The sequence below is a fragment of the Pholis gunnellus genome (genome assembly GCF_910591455.1).
Source record: "Pholis gunnellus genome assembly, chromosome: 16".
NCBI lineage: Eukaryota > Metazoa > Chordata > Actinopteri > Perciformes > Pholidae > Pholis > Pholis gunnellus.
In genome coordinates this window covers 11,127,540-11,146,787 of record NC_136543.1, presented here as the reverse complement: position 1 = coordinate 11,146,787, position 19,248 = coordinate 11,127,540, and the positions used below count along the sequence as shown (strand labels likewise).

Below are 19,248 nucleotides of genomic sequence, written 5' to 3'. Positions count from 1 at the left end.
TTTGGAGCAGCCTGCTGCTTCTCTGGCCCCCTCTGAACTCTCCTGAGGAGAAATGCCCCACATCTCTCCTCTTTCCAGCCCTCTCCCTCTTTTCTCTCCCTCTTGGATTTCCCTTCTTTATACTGTAATTATTTCTCTGCATTTCTCTTTTTCTCTATTTTATCTGTTTCATGAGACACTAACTCTCCATGCCTTCGTACTACCTTCAGATTTGCTCACTGTACGGATACACATCAGGGTTAGAGCTCAGAATTTGATTGTCAATATGTATTTTGATATGGCAAAAATATATGGATGATAAAGTGTTATCATGCTAAATTATTATGGAGAATAATACTTCAATTTGAATTTAATGACATGTGGCCCACTGTTTTGCATTACAGACGAAACCCTTTTCAGGCATTATTATAAAGATGATATAACACACTTGCTTATCTACACATCCAGCAAATGCAAGCCAACATCAGCGTTTGTTAAGAGTCGTGTTTGTGCCCACCTCATAAATGTAGGTCCACTATTTACTCCTTATTTAGCGCTTGTTCTCCACTAACGTTTAAGGGAAATATTTGAATATACCAGCTAAATTGTCCACTATGTTCACCAGTAAGAACTTGGACCGTCTGACATGTGGGGCTGGGCTGATAGTGTATTATAGTGTTTTCACTAAAAACAGCTGCCTCCTGCAGCTGGAAACAACATTGATGAGAGTGAACCATGAAACCAAAGCAACTGGTGGAAAGATGCTCCAGTTAAAGCTGAAGGGAAACTGTGCTGCTGAAGGGAAATGGACAGTTGGTGATACTTCTCCGTGGGTTCATCATTCTTAGCGAGCCCTCTCACATTACATGTCGTAATTTCATTTCATTTCATTTTACAAAAGTACAAATAATGGTCACTGTCGCTTTAATATTAGGTTATAGTTTCATCTATATGATACAGATATCAGATGTTCAGCTAAAATGTGTGAGCAAGCACTATCGGACTAAAATCAGAGTATGGATATTGTATCCAGTCCCAACAGGCAACATTTGTCATTTTTGTTCAGTGACTTCAAACTTGTGTAGGTCCATTCAGTTAAAGTAATGGTTCGGATCGATTCTCAGCAGTGGTTTTTGCAGTTAGAAAATGAATCACTCCACCACTTCCTGTCATTTTCTTCCACCAAGCCTCCTTTTCCTCTCTCATCTTTTAAAAGCTCCTGTTTCTTTTCACCCATCATTCTTCCCTCCAGTGCTCTCTCTCCCTCTCTCGCTCTCCCCTTCTGCTCTGCCATCATCACAACATCTGATTAACATATGTCTGGGCTTTCACTCCCTGTCAGCTTGCAGGCATCTGCACACATGCAAGCACACACATTCACACAATCTCATGCCTCATGTCTCAGGTTCAGGAAAGTAGAAGACAAAAAAAAAGGCACAGAAATTCCACTGATCCTCCTTTTAACTGCATTTACCTCCATTTGTGTGTGTGTGTATTTGTGTGTGTGTGTGTGTGTGTGTGCCCACAACTGTGAGGATGAGAGACAAAGCATCTTAACATTATTGCAAGCCAACAAGCCTCATGCTCCCTAGTGAGCTGCTTAAAATGCCAGTAATGGAGGAGAGAGAGAAACAGATAAAGAAACATAATAAGACACACGGAGAGAAGAGGTAGAGACGGATGAGAGTGAAAACGTGTGTGTGCGTGTGTGTGTGTGTGCGCCGGTAGACAACAGCAATAGCTCCACCAGCTCCCTTGAGACTTGCGGTGGTGAAAATTACTCACATTCACGTAGTCTCTCTCTTTAAGCTCATATTTCCTTTCATAAGCAGACATTGATACAATGGATTTATTTTATTCAATAAACAGCAGTTGTAAGCTTAACTTCATATCCCACCTTCCAGTTATTGTAATTAGAGCTCTGCTATTGATTTTTTTCCAACGCTGGTGCCAGGAAGGCCAAGCTCACCAGCACCAGCTGATGCCAGTCAACCTTTGTGGTCAGTCAGTGTGGGGAAAGCCCGTTTTATACAACGGTGAACGATGAAATCATTCCATGTGTGCGGAAGCGCGGCGTTGCAGGATGCTGAAGCCTCTTTTCAAGTCATTTGTTCTCACTCCTCTGTCCCAGATTGCCTGGAATCAGTCCCCCTTTCACCATCTCATCCGCAACAAAAACATGTAATAGCAGCAACAGACGTATGGCAGCCGAACAAATACTTTAGCGAGAGGCTTGCCAAAACACATACTCCAACTGACAGCAACAAAAGCTCAGCAAAACTCGGCGGCCAAATAGAGATGGTTGTTTGCATGAGTCTACGTTTGATAATGCACGTCATTTCACCTGTTTGTTGTAATGGCATTTGCTGCCATTTGAAACATTTTGTTAAAAAGGGGACGAATACATTTGAGACACTAACGTTGCAAATACCACTTTTGCAATTGTTTGGGATATGAGTCGTGCTGTGTTAAATGACTGTGTGTGTGTGTGTGTGTCTGTCTGTCTGTGAACAAGCCTCCAGGGCTTGATTCAAAAATTAAACAAGTAAACTTGTCAAGAAGCTGTGGCTTTAAGAAAGCTTGCCGCATCCAAAATAAAGATCCCCGATCCCCCCCCCCCCCCCTCTCCTGCCTCCTAACCCCCCCCCCCACACACACAAAAACACACCCGTCACCTCCTATTCAGGCTATCAAAGAGTCATTCTCAACATATGGGTTAATATATGTGCTTAAATTCAAAACAGGCAAATAAAAGGCTTTCTGCATACAGGCGCATTAACAAACTGAATAGTCGCACAATGCTGATGAGGAGAAAACGTTTTGCTAAGGGGATTTCAATGGAGCGCCGAGGCTGTTTTGTGTGGGACGGAGCCATCCTGTGTGCATCAGCCAATGTGTGTGTGTGTGTGTGTGTGTGTGTAAGGAGGGTTAATGGCTTCAATGAGAAAGAATGGGAGTGACTTTTTTGTGGAAGACTTGATAAACTCAATAGAGCTTTGGAGGGCCCACTCAATGATGAGTCAATGAGGTGGACTTGAATAGTGGGGGTGATGGAGTGAGACACACAAAATGCTCTCTTTCTCTCTCTCTCTCACACACACACACATGAACACACGCACACACACACACACACTGAGGTCCGTTGAGACAGCCTCTCGCCGCTCAGCATGTGTACGTTTAATGTCACAGAGGGATGTGTGTGAGAGAGAAGAGCAAGGGAGGCAGGAGAGGTAGACGTATGCAAAAAGAGCAGGGATGCAAAAGGATGAAAATACAGGCTTGTGTTTGGACAGACAGTACACCACATCAGCAAACACCCAGACATGCCTGCCTCCTTCCCTCTATTCCCTTTCCTGTCTTCTTTGCCCACTAACCCCTGTTTCCGTGCTGTCTAAAATTGATGTGTGTGTGTGTGTCTTTGCGCGTGTGTGTGTGTGCAGCCTACAGAATACACAGAACCCCACACAGTTTACACCCCAGTAGAGAGCATTAGGGATTCTCGACCAGACACACAGGGAAGACAGTCTGAGAGAGACACAGGAAAAGAGGCAAAAGTGTAGCAGAGAGGGAGGGGGAGACAGAATCAAGAAAAGAAGGATGAGAGAAAGAACGAGTCAAGTGACTGGCAGACTGATATACAGACGCACACAGATGGGAAGATAAATGAACATATATTCTGGCAGCGCAACACAATACTGAGAGAAAAGGAAAGGGAACATCAGGGCAAATGTCAGTACTTTTCCTCCCTGTGACTTTCTCTCTCTCTCTCTCCTCTTTCCTAGTCAAAGGATCGACCAAAGATGGCCTCAGCTTTAGTGCAATCTGATGTAACTCGCCAGAAACAGAGTCTCAGTACTGCATATCAAACCCAGTCATCCCCCAGTCATCAAACCTGAAGAGGGGCGGCTATGTGAAATCTGTCCAAAATGTGTCCGACTGTAAGGTGGACAAACTCCGGTCCATGTAAGTCCTTAATTGATCATTTAGAAAAGAGAAGAGAATGGAGGGGAGGAGAGGAGAGGAGAGGAGAGGAGAAGACATAAAGGAGACACTTACAGAAAAAGGAAGGTCAAACGACAAAAGGAAAAAGGTAGGAGGACGGACGAAGAGAAAGGTGGTGAAGGTGAATGGAAGAGTCGTGAAGGAGGAGAGGAGACAGAAGGAGACGGGTTTGTAATGGATCACAACAGGCCCTTCACTGTGCTGCACTCAACTGCACTCTGCCTCCCGGTCACTAATAAGAGTATATGTGTATGTGTGTGCGTGTGTGTGCACGAGCACGACGGCTGCATGTGAACAACAACTCTGGAGGAAGTGAGGTTACACATGGGGTTGGCCTTTGTGTGTGTGTGTGTGTGTGTGTGTGTGTGTTGATGGAAGTGAGAAAAAAGGGGGAGCTGCAGAAGAGAGCAAGTGAAAGCGAGTTTAGTCGAAACGGTGCAATCAGCGGAGTAAAAAAGCGAGCGAGAGACTCCCTGTGTGTGCGGCAGGTCCCCAGCCATCTGGACACTCCCCCCCACCCCCCACCCCCCCCCCCCCCCCCACCCCCCCCCCCCACCCCCCCCTCTCTCTCCCCCCCTACTCTCCTCCCCCCTCCTTTTCCTCGCCTCTCCTCTGCCGACTGGTGTGCTATTCATGGCGGACCCATTTCACCTTTCAGTGTGTTACGCCCGCCCGCCACAATACATGCTAATGAGGTAGAACAAATGACTTTTTTCTGCTGCGGGTGCATGCATGTGTGCGGGCCTGGGTGTGTGTGTGAGTGGGCGGATGGGTTGCTGAATTCTTCCAATCTCAGCTGCTCGCCAGAAAACCGCTCGCTTAACTGCCGCAAGAGTTCTTAATGGTTATGCAGAAATCATTTTCGCTTCCTCACCTGGAGGCACAAAATAGCTGCAGATTACTGACACATGATCTGACGTCTTCGCGCACAGATGTTTGATTTCTAGAGCGCTGAAAACAGAAATCTCTCCAATATATAAAAAAAAAACCTTTTTACATGGAGTCTATAGGGAACTGTAATTTGAATGCACTTCCCGCTGGGCCTCAAGGATCTATGGCAAATAAACCATATGATCACAATGGGGAACTACCCCATTTCATTTCAGCTTGGGCAGCCTCAACCAGTCCTATAAATCCTCACACCCGGCCTCCTTCCATTTATCCAGCACTGAGTTACTTGGCCCAGTTCCGATCTGATCTGCTCAGGGATGATAAAGTGGAGAGGTGGCTGTCAGTGGAGACAGAGGAGAGAAGAGAGCGCATATTTCCAGTTCTCTGTAACACAGTTGACAACAGATGAATGGAGTGCTTGATTTGTCACAACAGTACACAAGACGGCACAACTGACATTGGCAAGAGGAGTGGCGAAAGGGAGAAAGTAAAAAAAAAAAGAAAAAAGAAAAAAAAAAAAAGCAGGAAAGAAAATGGAGTGCCAGGGTGATGAAAGATTGAGATGGAGAAGAGAAGATAGCGGAAGGGAGAATACGGAATAGAATAGATAGAGGGGGAAAAGAAAAATGTGTGGCAATACAGTTTGTCAAAATCAACTCCCCTCCAAGTCTTCCTTGAGTAGGCGTTGCTATTCTCTTCTCTCTGCATCACTGGGTGGCGCTAACGATACATCTGTACACCTGCCAACTCTCTCTCCTTCCCCTCTTCCTCTCCCTCTCTCTTTCCATAGTGAATCACTATGACAGCCTGGCTTGGCGGTCATAATTAACCGAGTGCACGAGCTAGTGTAGCAACACACCACGGAGAGCAAGTCTCCAAAGGGAGAAACTCATAAAGCACAGAGTGGACGGAGCTTATAGTTAGAACGGCCACAAGGTACGACGGTCATGGCTATGAGAGGGTGATGAATTAAATGTGTGGATACAGACATTTAAAGAACAACACGCATGCACTAAATTGTGTGCGTTCATCAAAGGTATTAGATAATGAGGGGTACGTTTGGCTCACTTCCATTATTCTTAGGGGGGGGGGGAGAAAAGGACTTTTACAGCCTACTCATTAGAGTATCGCTGTCTTCATTGAGGGGGGGGGGGGTATTGCTGCTTGACTGCTGATGAAGTCAGTGTTGTGCTATGAAATACCAAAAAATAATGCTGTCCATCTTTGTTAGTGTTGAATGAAGAGGGTCGTTTTTAAAAGTTGTTAAAACAGCATTACACCAGCAGCCCACCGGTGCCTTCACTTTTGGAAAAAGTAAAAATAATAATACTTTGACAGTCGCATTATATGGTCAATATCATTAAGAATATCTTTCTTTTTTATGGAAATATATGCCTCTGAGTTCCAGAGGAAAGCCATTTATTTTTGAGCTGCATCTTCTACATAAAAAATAAAATTGTCCCGTCCAGCTGTGGAACAAATTGTTATCAAGTTCTTTTAACACCCAAGGCATCCAAATAAACTACCCGATTCTCATTATCAAAGCCACACTTCTCCAAAAGAGAGGGAGACAACTTACAGGGATGTAACTGTTTCCTCAAAAAATAGCCCAAAAAAAATCAGTTTCACAGCAGTTATGATGGTCTAATGGAAATGGTGCTACAGTTCCTTTAACTACAGCAACAGGAACCAGGTCATTCCTGGCTCCCCTCCCGGCCCCCGGGGCCCCGGGCCCAGCCCAACTCACCACACAATGGGCCGGCAGAATGAGAGGAACCGCCGGCCATCCAGAGATAGCCCCGGTGGTCAGGAACCAGAAAGGGAACCAGAAGGGCAATCTGGAAGAGGCGGGGGGGGGGGGATGGAAGCCCAGAGAGCGAAGGAGAGGAGAGGGGTGGGGATGGTTGACTGGTCGGGGTCAGGATGTGTGTGAGAGGGACGTGTGTGTGTGTGTGTGTGTGTGTGTGTGTGTGTGTGTGTGTGTGTGTGTGTGTGTTCATGTGAAAGCCAGTATTGCAGTGTTCAGACGAATGTCTTGTTCCCATGAAGAAAAAAAAAAACTTGGAAGCACACACATTATACTCAGCCAGGTTGAGCCAGGATGTTTTTGCTTGTTTTCAGGTAATAAAAGTTGGAACAGTAGTTGTGGGATTGAAGGCGGATGGAGGATAGTTAATGGAGGAGGAGGGCGGTGGTGGGAGCGATGGCCTTGGGCCTGACCCCCACTGTCCTGGCTGCTTCCCTGGGTAAGCAGACTGCCCTATCTGGCTTCTTCAGTCATGGTCTGGGGCATCAAACAGTGAGTCAAACTAGAGCAGCCGTGGACTCTGAACTTCCTGACGGCAGTTAGTCATCGAGACAAACATTAAAAAGCGGAAGACGGGAATGAAGTGAGAACGAGATGGAAGTCTGAAAGTGGTGCTGATTCTCCTGACCAGATCTACTCCGTGCTCTAGTTTGAGGGTCTTGGGGGTGAAACACACACACACACGCACACACACGCACGCGCACGATCGCCCCCCTCTGTTTCCATGACAACAAAGAGGAGCACATATGCTATCCCAACTGTCAAAGGACTTTGTAACTGTGTATTTTAAAAAGGGCTAAATAAAGCTTCGCTTACTTACTCACATGCACACACATATGTGCACACATGCAAATATACAAGACAGGTGAGCGCAAACGCAACACTTTTGAAGCACTTCCTGCAGTTGTTACTGCTGTCACTGCTGGAATGACAGAGAGAGAAAGAGAGACAGCGGAAGACAGCAGAAAGGAAAGAAAAAGCCCAATAAAGCAGGAAGGTGAACTTATAACTATATTTTTGCACATATATTTCTTACAGTGTGGTCGTGCCAGGAAGGGACTGTTTTAGTGCCAGTAAAGAATAAAGTGACCAATAACTCTATCAACGTACATCTGTGACTCCCGTATTACGATGGACTTGAACAAATCTGCAGTAAGTATCTCTTTTTCTTGTGCTCTCCTCCTGTCTCGCCCTGAACCAGACTGGCCATGTGTCTGGCTGATAAAATAAAACACTATGTCCTTGCTTCTTAGACGCTAGACAGAGAGAGAGAGACTGTACAACCTTTCCTAACTCAGCAGTATCACAATTGATGGTTTTCGGGGGCTAGAGGGATGTCAGAGTGTGTGTGTGACTGTGTGTGGGTGTTTGGGGTTCTACATCAATCTGTGTTTGTAAATGTGTATGTGTTGGAGGCATTACTTGCGTATTATTTAGAGATTTTGAATATTGTCGCTTCTGTTGTTGCTATTTCTCAGGGAAATTCATAAAATAAATGTTCCTTGTGTAAATGAACGATTACATTAGGATCTGTGAATTTGTTTTCTTCATGATGATGCATTCTTCCTCGACATTCAAATCCACATCCTGATTTAATTTGCAGGGTGTGAATGAAAACACGGGCACGTTGAAAATGAGAAGAAGCATTATATTTAAAGACGACTCCCCTCGCGGTGTGCATGCAGAAGCTGTTTTGTCTTTCCTCATTTATAAAAAAAAGAAAAGAACAACTGTATGTCTCCATCCATCGCACACAATGAGGCCGCCTCACATTATCTGAAAAGCAAGACGCTCTTTTAGCTGCAGGCTGTGTCACATTTTACTAACTTTCTTCCACATACCATAAATACAGCACTTTTCCCCAACCTCTTAGTCCCCAGTTGCACTATAATTTTCTATTACAGTAGAGCGGCTATATAAAGTGTACACTGTGGCTCGCATGTAGCTGTGGTTAAGACTGGCTGTGTGAACTCCTTCGCATTGGACTAGTTAAATATAGGTTGGCTGATTTCGTCGGTTATTTTTCCTCAAATGCTGAAATGCTTCCAGCGTAGAGGCAGTTTGGCATTAGCGGCTGTCTAAAAGAGAGACAGAGAATCTCAAAAGCACATTAGAGGTCTGAAAGCTGAAGCTTGTATCTGAGCTCAGCTATTTGGAAACTTGTGAATGTTCTTGAACATCTTGTATGGGGTATTTCTCTCTCTGTCAATGCCTCCATCTCTCTCCCTTCGCTGGACTCTGTGGCTTCTGGCAGCAGTCTCCAGCGGTTTAGAGTCACTCACAAATGTGCCCCACTTGATTTTCTCCGTTTCCCACTTTCCCTATTTCCAGGATCTTGTTCTCCAACTGGCAAAGGCAAGCAGGCTTATATCAGAGCCACAAACACATAAACCTCACGCACCCATCTTAATAAACTGGCTTTTATTCCAAAACACAAGAGTCCCATTTTGGATTGTTCCCACACTGGTCTCACTGAGCACTGGTACCTAAAGTCTGACAGGCTCTGCCATCATAAGATAGAGGCGTTAATCAATAAGCATTACGTCAAATCTATAGTAGACACCGGCTATCTAATAATAAACTAATTTCGTTGAATTAAGTGTAATCCCTTTTATATGGTAATGGTAAACAAACATGGGATGAGGATAAACACACAAGTGCTTGAACTTGTGTGTGTGTGTGTGTGTGTGTGTGTGCCGTCCACCCTTGATCAGCTGGTGACTTGGTCTTGTTATTGTCCTATCAGGCAAAAGCCGGGGGCGTTGCACGACTAATGCATTTACGTCTTTGGCAGTTAGGGGCATCTGTCGCGTGTGGCTGCATGTTTTTCTTGTCTCGTAGCCTCAGGCAAAGCAGCAAAGCCAAAGACTTGTTATATCTGAATGCAGAGCCTGCTCGTGTGATACGACTTAAGCGGTTTGTCTCCAAAGACGCTGCATTTTAGTCTCAATGTTCATGTGATGAAATCTGTGAGACTGTGTTGCGTTACAGTACCGACACTGATTTAATAGAACATAATTGGCGGTAACAATGAGCTCAGCGTGCCTTTGTTAAGCGGGTAAATGACAAACGCATGGGTATGTGGTGGAATGAGAGTGTGTGCATGTTTGTGCATTCAAGAAGCAAAAATTACTATTTTTTTTTAACTGGTGTGTGTGTGTGTGTGTGTACAGGGCTGTTAACATGACACTCTTCACCTTATCAAAAACACACCAGGAACACTGTACACCACCTTACATGGCACGCTCAAAGCGCGCTCTGCATGCTTTTTAGATTGACAACCTTACCATATGGTGCTGAGCTGCTCGTCTTTGTCAACATATTCGACTTCTTACTGTCTGCGAGCATGTGAGAGAGCGATCTGGTGGAGTGCACACCTGTGTGTCTGTTTGTAGATGTGTGTGTGCGCGCGTGCGTGCGTGCGCATACTGTATGATGTGCAGTTGAGCTCTGTGTGTGAGGTGGTTTGATTCCGAAACATAAAGTTGCAGCTGTGAAACAATAGGCGCAGCTGTGAAATATTATGTGGACAATTTAATATTGCCAAAGAGGAAATAGCAAATTGAGATGTTAATTTTGCTGTACTGCTTATGTGTGCAGCAACATGTTTGTGCTCATTCATTTCTAAATAAACACGTCTTCTTGTTAAGTTATTGGATGTGTCTCTGATTCTGTTCTCTTAACTCCTAAATGGGTCGTAGAGGTGCAGACAGAGACCCAAGGGTCCCACTCGAATGCTTAAGGTGAAGGGGTTTTCCTCTCACTAAAGCATCCCCAAACTAACAACTAAGCAATAATTTGTCCTTTCAAAAGGGAAGCATATAAACCAGAACCCCAAATTCTTTGCAGTCATGGAAAAAGAACCAAAACAAAAGCCAAAATACTTTATCTCCCCTCTCTCACTGAAAGTTATTACATTTTCTGAATGGTATGACTTTCTAATAGTTAGCATATGTGAGTATGTGTGCACAGAGAGAGAGCAGTAGTTGAGGCTAAGTTTATAGCACAAGCCGAGGGGGAACTGGGAACCCTTGGCTTATAAAGGATACTTGTTTCTCTGCCTCACCGAAAACCAGATGTTGATAAAAAAAAAAGACATAGGGGGAGGAGAGAAGACAGATGGGCAAGAAATTACCGTCACTTGGGCCAAACATCTTGAAACATCTGCAAAAAAATGTCGGACCTTACAAGGGGAGATGGATTTATGCTCTCTCCTGGATTTTTATTGCTCCGTGAGAGCCCTTCTCCCTCCTCTGCTCTGAGCGTTCTCTCAGTGTTACCAGGACTCAATGTTTCGCCTCAATCTGGAGCTGGTTATTTCCTGGAAAAAAAGCTCAGATTCCACAAATGGCTTTATCGCGTAGAGAAGACAAACATGTCCGCACACCGCAGGAGCCATAAAACTTCAGAGAGCGCCGCGGTTATCGGCCCAAATCTGCACGAGTCCAGTATCACGCCGACTAACTCGATATGAAACGCAATAAATGTCAAGGTACATTGCATTACAGACGCCGGCATGTGTGTGCAGACATCCTGCACATGTGGGGCCCAAAAAAAACGTAATTCATATCATATTTTCTAAAGAGCAGAGTTTGGTTACCATGGCGACACATCATCTACGCTACTACGAAACGCGCAACTGAGGATGACATGTCCATATGGTGAGAGTACGACAGAGGGGAGGAACAGATGCTTTGATGAAAGGGCTGTCAATCGCAAATCCATAAGAGCAGCTGGGGTCACGAATGTATATCAGATGACACAATCAAGACATATAGATGTGTTGGATAGATAGATAGATAGATAGATACATAGATAGATAGATAGATAGATAGATAGATAGATAGATAGATAGATAGATATAGATATAGATGGACAGACAGACATCAATTCATCGATGCAGCTTCAGCCTCACACCTAATCCTCCTAAAACTCCCCCTTTCTTTACTTAACCACCATCTTCAGCCAGAAAACCAGTGCTTTTTCTTTATCCCCTCGGAAAAAAAAATAACAGCGAGTGTGATTATCCTCAAAATAATCTTCTTTTTTGGAGGTAGAAATGCCATCAAATGTAATTTTTTGTTGAGATAAAATGGACTGTAATTTTGTTCCAGGCGAAGACTTTATCGACTGTGAGCATGCAAACACTTAGTGGGGTGGCGAGCAACAATTCAGGCTATTGAAGGTTGGATGCGGATGGGGTGGGGGCATGTGTGTGTGTGTGTGGGGGGGGGAATACTGGGGACAGGATGCACTAGAAGTTAAACAAAATGGGGCTTTTTCTTGGCCCCATTTTGGGAAAATGGACCAGCGCCTTTCATTTCTTTATGTAACCCCCACAGTCTCCTGTGCCTCTCTCTCTTTGAACCAATTTCCAAAATGGCCCTTCCTCGAAATAATTGACACTCTGCGTTTATCATTTGAAGCACCTGCTGTCGGTTTGACAACAAGACAATCAGACGGAGCGAGTGGCCTTTGTCCCATTGTCCCATCTCCCTGTTTGTCTGTGACACTAACTGACAACAGCTGGAAGCCCTCTCTTCCTACAATACCCATCATGCAAGTCAAATTCAACCACAAAAAGAAAAGAGCCTCATTATTTGGCTGCAGTGGTGTGATTTTAACCAGCAAGTAGAGGAAACAATGGTTTGTGTCTGTCTGCTGATGGTGGATAAAAGGCTTGGAGCAACTGGAAGTCCAAAAACAACATGGTTCTGTCTGCTCTTCAGTTGTCGACTGTATTTTATTATGGTTATTAAAGAAACACATCTTAAACGCAGATGTGCATTGGCTGTTTGCTCCTACTCACACATACACCCATGTACTGCCACACATATGGGTTTAGCCGTTCACAATATGTAAGCAGACGCATGCGCCCATCTCCTGACGCAAACATACACACATAGTTGAACACACACACACACACACACACACACACAGTTCCTCCCCATCTCTCCGTCTTCTCTTCTTCTCTCTCTGGCTGTAATTGACTGAACACGTCAATACTCAGAAGGAAAAAACAGAGGGTCCAATGTCTGCATCTATTGATCTGCGCTTCTCTCTTTCTCTCTCTCCCTGTCTGCTGATCTTAATTACACTTCTTTTTACCAGGCTAGTCGGGCCTCCACTCCGGCGGCTGCCCTTTTCATAAAGTGTATCGTCCAGATCCATACATCAAAATTAATGAGAGAGAACCGAGCTGTAAATCAAATATGAGGGGCATCCGAGCTGATAAGCAGGGATGGGCGATCATAAATTATGTCCTTTTAAAACAGTAACAGAGGGGTAGAAAGAGAATTATTTTCACATGCTCATGGAGGTCAACGGTAACAATGTAGCATTTTTTATGGAGGAAGCAACCTCGGTTTAGGTGATTAAAAGCGCTAAAGCGTGACGGGGCTGCGGTGAGGCTGCTCCCCGCCCTCACTCTCCCTCTTTCTCGTCCTTTTCCTCGTTCTTTGTCTCTTTCTTTGTCAATTTGTCAGATTTTCTGCCTGCCTGTTTTTTGTTTGTTTTAAGAGCCGTCTGTCTGCGCCCACCCCTCTCGCTCTCTCTCCCTAACACGCGCACACATTCACACACACACACACACACACACACACACACACACACACACACACACACACACACACACACACACACACACACACACACACACACACACACACAAGGACAGAAACGACTTTTATGGTCAGGTTTTATGGACTGACGGCAAAGCAAGCCGGTCCATTCTTCAACAATTGTCCTCTCATGAACTAGGGAGAAAAAAAAAAGGCTCCTAATCGCACAGTTTCACAGCTCATACTCGCCATCAATCAAACCTGTCTGTGTGTCCTCGGCATTTGTGTGAGCGAGTGTGTGCGTGCACGCTCCCACCACCCGACATCCCAAACCTCTCCTGAATCACAAAACAAAAGCTATTAGAGATGGCGGCGCGGTAATCTCTTTCCACATGTGCCCACACACGTACACACTATGCCTTTTCATACAACGGTCACAAAAGACATGCAAGAACACACAAACATACACAACCACACAGACACACACACTTCCACTACCACCTCTGATTTCCCTTCCACTGTCTAAATTTTAAATGTAAATTGTGTGACAGGTGAGTATTGAAGAGGTGAGCGGTAATGGGTAACATCTTCACTCAGCCACATTATCGCCACTTCGCATCACTGAGAAGTGCCCATTCAATATCGTTACCTTTGCCAGAGTGCAGAGAGAAACGCACTTTTGTGTGTCCCTTTGTATTCATTAGACGCACATAGACACCTGCATGTGCACTTACGCTCACACACACAGTCACAGAATCCCAACCAGTGGCTTATCTTTTGGAATAAGAAAAGGGGGCTTGTCAGGATGGCACATTGTATGTATGTGTGCGTCTGTGTGTGTGCGTGTGTGTATGTGTGTGTGTGCGTGTGTGTGTGTGTGTGTGAGGGGAAGGCAATGTGCATTAGGGCGATTACAATATCAGCCGACTCCAGATGGAGGCAGGAAAATAAACAGTGGGAGAGAGAGAGAGCGTGAGGGGAAAGACATCATGAGAAGGAGCCTAAGAGAGAGATTCTGTGCGTGTGTGTGTGTGTGTGTGTGTGTGTGTGTGTGTGTGTGTGTGCGGCAGTCTGCCTGTGTGCGATACAGTTTGAGAAAGTGAAGTTAATTAGCAACTCAATCCCGGTCTATATAGAGAGGACTGAGAGAGCAGTATGTGTGTGTTTGTGTTGTCCTGCACATGTCTATCAGTGTGTTTCAGTCCAAGAACCCTGAACTATAATTTAGATCCTGCCAGCCGTCTTATTGAAAAACACTGCTAGTGCAGCAACTGTATCTTACTGTTTTCACGACGGTTAAGGAAAGGAAGAAGTTTCATTTGGTCACATTCAGGAACTGATGTATTATAAATATGATTTCCCGTTCTTTCCTCAATGGCTTGAAGTGTAAAAACCAATGAAGAATTAACTGCGTCCATGAAACTTGATGGACCGTCAGACTCTGCCCTATTGGCGTCTTCTTCAGTTGCTCTATAAGTCTTGCGTTATCTGGAGTAAAAACACGAACAAGGCCAATAAAATCAGTTTGTAGTGCTCACTGTTGACTTTGACATTAAATAAGCCGCTGTAAAGGCCAACTCACAACTACAATAAAACAAAGACCTCTTGCTTTTGTGAATGCCAGAGAGCGAGCACGCACACACACACACACACACACACACACACACACACACACACACACACACCACACATACAACACACCTTTACACAAATCCATACACAGACCCACACACATATGCGGGTCAGTTTATACCACTGCTGCTCTTTCATGGGTGATGAAATTCAATAAGCAGTGAAGAGAACTGCCCTCTCGCTGATAACCATCAATGGGCCTATTGATCTACAAGGGCGTGTGAGCAGGGGCATGCACATACACACCAAGTCCCTCCATAATTCACTCTGGGACTTGGTAAGAGATGGCTCTGAATAATCAGAGCAGATCTATACATCTTGAAGGAGTGCGTGGAACAGTGGTTTTAGTATCCAATTCGACTGCTGACATTTGTCCCCTGACTGCATGGCTGCTTCAAATGCAACCATGTGCCTATTTCAAAAAAGCTCAACCATCTTCATCTTTATACACCGTGCAATAATAGAAGGAAGGAAAGATGAATGTTGTAAGTTTTCCCTTGAGTGACATGTCAAACACACCTTCCAGATTGAACTCCAGGACATTGCAGTGACATGAGATTCCTATTAGCCAACTGAAGCACCAGAAAAGCTCACTTGTTCCAAGCTTGTGCTTGCTTCTGTGCATGCTAGACCAAATCAACGTGCCAAGAGATGTGCTCAGCTGATTATTTTGCGACTCAACCACCTTGAACTATACAGGTGATGCAAGTTTTCTGGGCATCGTCCAATACCGAGCCTTTGCCTTTTGGTGGTTGATTATTTGCATCAACGTGCAGCTTTGAGAAAATTGAGCCCTACTGCTGATGCAGAAAAAACACGAGGGGGCTTCATGATGTAGCCGGCATATTAACTATGTTGAGTCATCATCACTTATTCACCACAAACCTGGACCGCATCCAAACGTCTGTGTGTCACACTTAAAAGAAGTGCTTTGTAATCACATCACAGCGCTGGAGCCTCGATGTGACTCTGTGCCAAAGGAGAAATCAGTGTTTTCCCTCAAAAATAATAGTCATTTATTGTTTGAGGCTGTGATCTAAAAAGCTGTGATTGAATGCATCATATAGTACAAGCTATTAGCTCTTTGCATCAAAATGCACTGAAGGAAAAAAAAAGACAACATTGTTTTTTCAACTTGCCAACCAGGGTTAGATACGTGTTTCTGTGCTTGAATGCGCGTGTGAGTGTGTGTATGAAGGCGATAATAAAATGGCTGCCATCATTTTTGCAAGGCCACGTCTGTGTCTGTGAGCGGCGGCCTGATGCATTTGACCCTACAGCCTGAGAGCTGGGAGGAAGAGGGGGGGGGGGGGGGGGGGGGGGGGGAACAGGTGTGAGGCAGGCTGGTGGCTGGACAGATGGCCCCTGGAAGTGCTAGCTGATGCTGCAGAGCCTGGACCACTGAGAGTTAGCAGCTAACGTTAATACCAGTCTGTTTATACAGCTAGCACGGACGATGCAGCAACACACACACACACGTGTGCAACCAAATGCACACACAAACACAGTGATAACCTGCAAACAGCACTTATCATTTACTCTCCCCTCATCACCAGCTCTGTTTACCTTTCATTTACTCCTTCTGTCCCTCTGTCTCCCTCTCTCTTTATCTCTGTAAACACACACACTCCAGGTAATGGTCTTTTCAGTCAAGTCACCACTTTAATGGAAGTCCCCAGTGGTCCCAGAATAAAAAACAACAACAACGGATGACACAATAAATGACGGCCATGGGTAACCAATTCAAATAGAAAGAGCACTGCAGTAAATAACAATGATAACTCGACTGATAATAAAAAAGAAATCCTAATATTGAATCTCCAGTTGGATCACTTAAATAGGCTACCAACACTAAGACTACATCAGCATGACAACCCAATATAATTATAGTGTGTTGGATTCACAAAAGACATGAGAAAATTGTCTGACTACCTCAATGCAACTGCTCATAAACACTTCTCCTTTTTTCATTATATTTAACTAGGCGAAGACTACATCAGTGGGTCACGCTTTTAAGAGGAGTTAACAATCACTCTGTCGGATGCCTGCAAAGTTTTGCATGGGACTGTTCGGGATGCGTAAAGAAATGTCCAAAGCCCTGTGGGTTTCCAGGAGATATTTTCCTCCCTCTCTAATCCGAGCCGTGAGAACAGGCGGGCATCGACAGCAGGTTGAGCCCCAGCCGTCTCCTTCCCCAACCCGCATGTCTGCTCTCGTCCCAGTCGGGGGAAACATTCCCACTGGGGTAAAATATAACTCAAACCCTTTAATTCCAACCCTGCGCCACTCCATAAAAAAAAAAAAAAAGAACCTTTATTTTTCTTTGCGCTTTTCGATTATGTGGTGATGACAAAGTCGCAGCGGGTGGAGATGGAAACTTCATATGGATTTGAGAAGATGCGTTTGACAGTTGTGACGGAGCTCCGGAGGATGTTTTTCAAATGCAAAACTCTGAAATGCAAAGTCTCCCTCTGAGAGCAGAGGGAGAGGAGGCTCCTCACTGAGATTAGCAAAGTCGCTGCATCCAAGTTTCCACAATGTCTTTGAACAGAATCATGTCATAATGTCAATTCGTCTTATTCGGAATAATAGCGAGGAATATTCTATTTAGTCAATCAAATCTGTGAATTTCAACTTGTGTTTTAGTTATTTTTTTATTCAAAACCCTGCATGCTCTCAGCACACTGGTACATTATTGTCTATCCCGTACTGAGGAGTGGCGATGCACGCCTCGCTATAAAACATGCGTCTCGGTGCCCATGCTTTCTGAGCATTATCAACTGGTATTCACTTCGAGACATGCGTCTTGACTGATCGAAAGGGAGTCACCAAACGTGATCTGTGAATTTAAGTTGCCTGATGCCCGAACAACTCGCCATATGTCCAAGCTCATGCATTGATAACAGATTTGTATGGAGACATGCAGGGGCAACTGTGAGTTGGTGTCACAATTTCAACAAACTGAGGCAATAATTCAGATACAGGAAAGCTATAGTTGTTCTTCTAAGAAACACAAAAATGAACTGGTTTCATAAAGTATATATTTAAATGGGAGGTCATACTTGTGTAACGTTAGGATGATGCGATCTTAAACTTCAATTTATCAACAAAATAAAAATCAGTGCTAAGCCTATTTCTCCCACAGCACAGACACGCTTTGTTCGCTCCTGCAATGTATTTGTTATAGCAGTTCACCTCAGACAACGAACACAAAATACAAATAAATACAAAAAGCTATAATGTAATTGTTGGCTTTACAGGCCTGCGTGTTTTGTGTTTTTAAACAAATCAGTCCACGTCTATCATCCTGGAGCACAACAGCTTGTGCCTATTTAAAATTGAAACAAATCATCAATGTCAAATTCTTTAGTGGGTCAGCAGCTATTTCGTGTTTTAATGTTCTTAATTTGGTGCACACGCGTCTAAATGAGGGCTCAACATGCGTAATTAAAAAAAAATAAAAATCACAATAGCAAGAGAGAGGCCACTTACACTGAAAAGAGGCAGAAATTCCCACCATGCGGTACGTTGATGTGAGAGGGCTAAATTATTTCCAGTCCTTTTGACTCCGCGCAAGCTCCCCTCGATGATCCGCTTGTATCGGGGAAGACGAAAGCTACAGAGTCCAGCCAGCTCTCAGGGGCTCAGCCGGTAGACTTCCAGCAGCTCCGAATGTGGTTCAAACTCCGACAAAAGAAGAAGGGCAGCTCACGGCTTTGCAATAAGTGATCAGTCACTGGGGATATTTCAGGATGGAAGAAGCCGGGAGTCTTGTAAAAGCGCAGAGATGGAGGAGAGATGAAACAGAGATGGAGAGGGAGGATGCAGTAGTGCGCAGGGCACCCGTCTGGCTTCCTATCCGTCTTTCGCACTTTCCTTTCAAAATCCTTTAAACGTCGAGTCGGTCTAGATCGTAGAAATCGGTGTTTACGTATGAGAAAAATGCATGCACACACCCTCGGTCAAAGGGCTTCTTGTTTTTCTGCTTCTTCGTTGGCGTGGGGAAGAGGAGTAGCGGCACTCTGCCTCCAGTCGGCGGTGCGCAGCAGAGCCAGGTGGCGGTGGGCGGTACCGAAACACTGCCTAGGAGGGGGAGGCGGCGACTGGGCAGCAGCATCTGTGTGTCCTAAAACAGGTTGGAAAAAGCGGGGTCAGGTCAAGTCGAAGTGTTTTCTACTGTACCAGCGGCTACCGAAGCTTCTTCACGTCAAGGGCACCCAGGGAGATCACCCCTAAGGTTTTTACACAAGGACGCAGGAAGTTAGTCGAGAACTAAAGGACAGGTTCACAGTTTTTTTTTTCATATCTGTCTGCATGCCTGGTAATTGTCTCCTCTGTCCATACCGGCTGTGATGAAATCAAATCCCTTCCCAAAGA

At 44.8% G+C, this 19,248-nt stretch overlaps 1 protein-coding gene across 1 annotated transcript in view; it reads right to left on the bottom strand.

Moving 5' to 3' along the window:
- runx1t1 (RUNX1 partner transcriptional co-repressor 1) overlaps positions 1 to 18,391 on the bottom strand; it is a gene marked incomplete at both ends in the record, with an annotated part of 54,100 nt that extends 35,709 nt beyond the window's left edge. Inside the window, one exon of the mRNA XM_079176559.1 lies at positions 18,364 to 18,391. Coding sequence (XP_079032685.1) covers positions 18,364 to 18,391 — 28 coding nt within the window. The remainder of the gene's footprint in view (positions 1 to 18,363) is intronic.
- Positions 18,392 to 19,248: the final 857 nt, after the last annotated feature.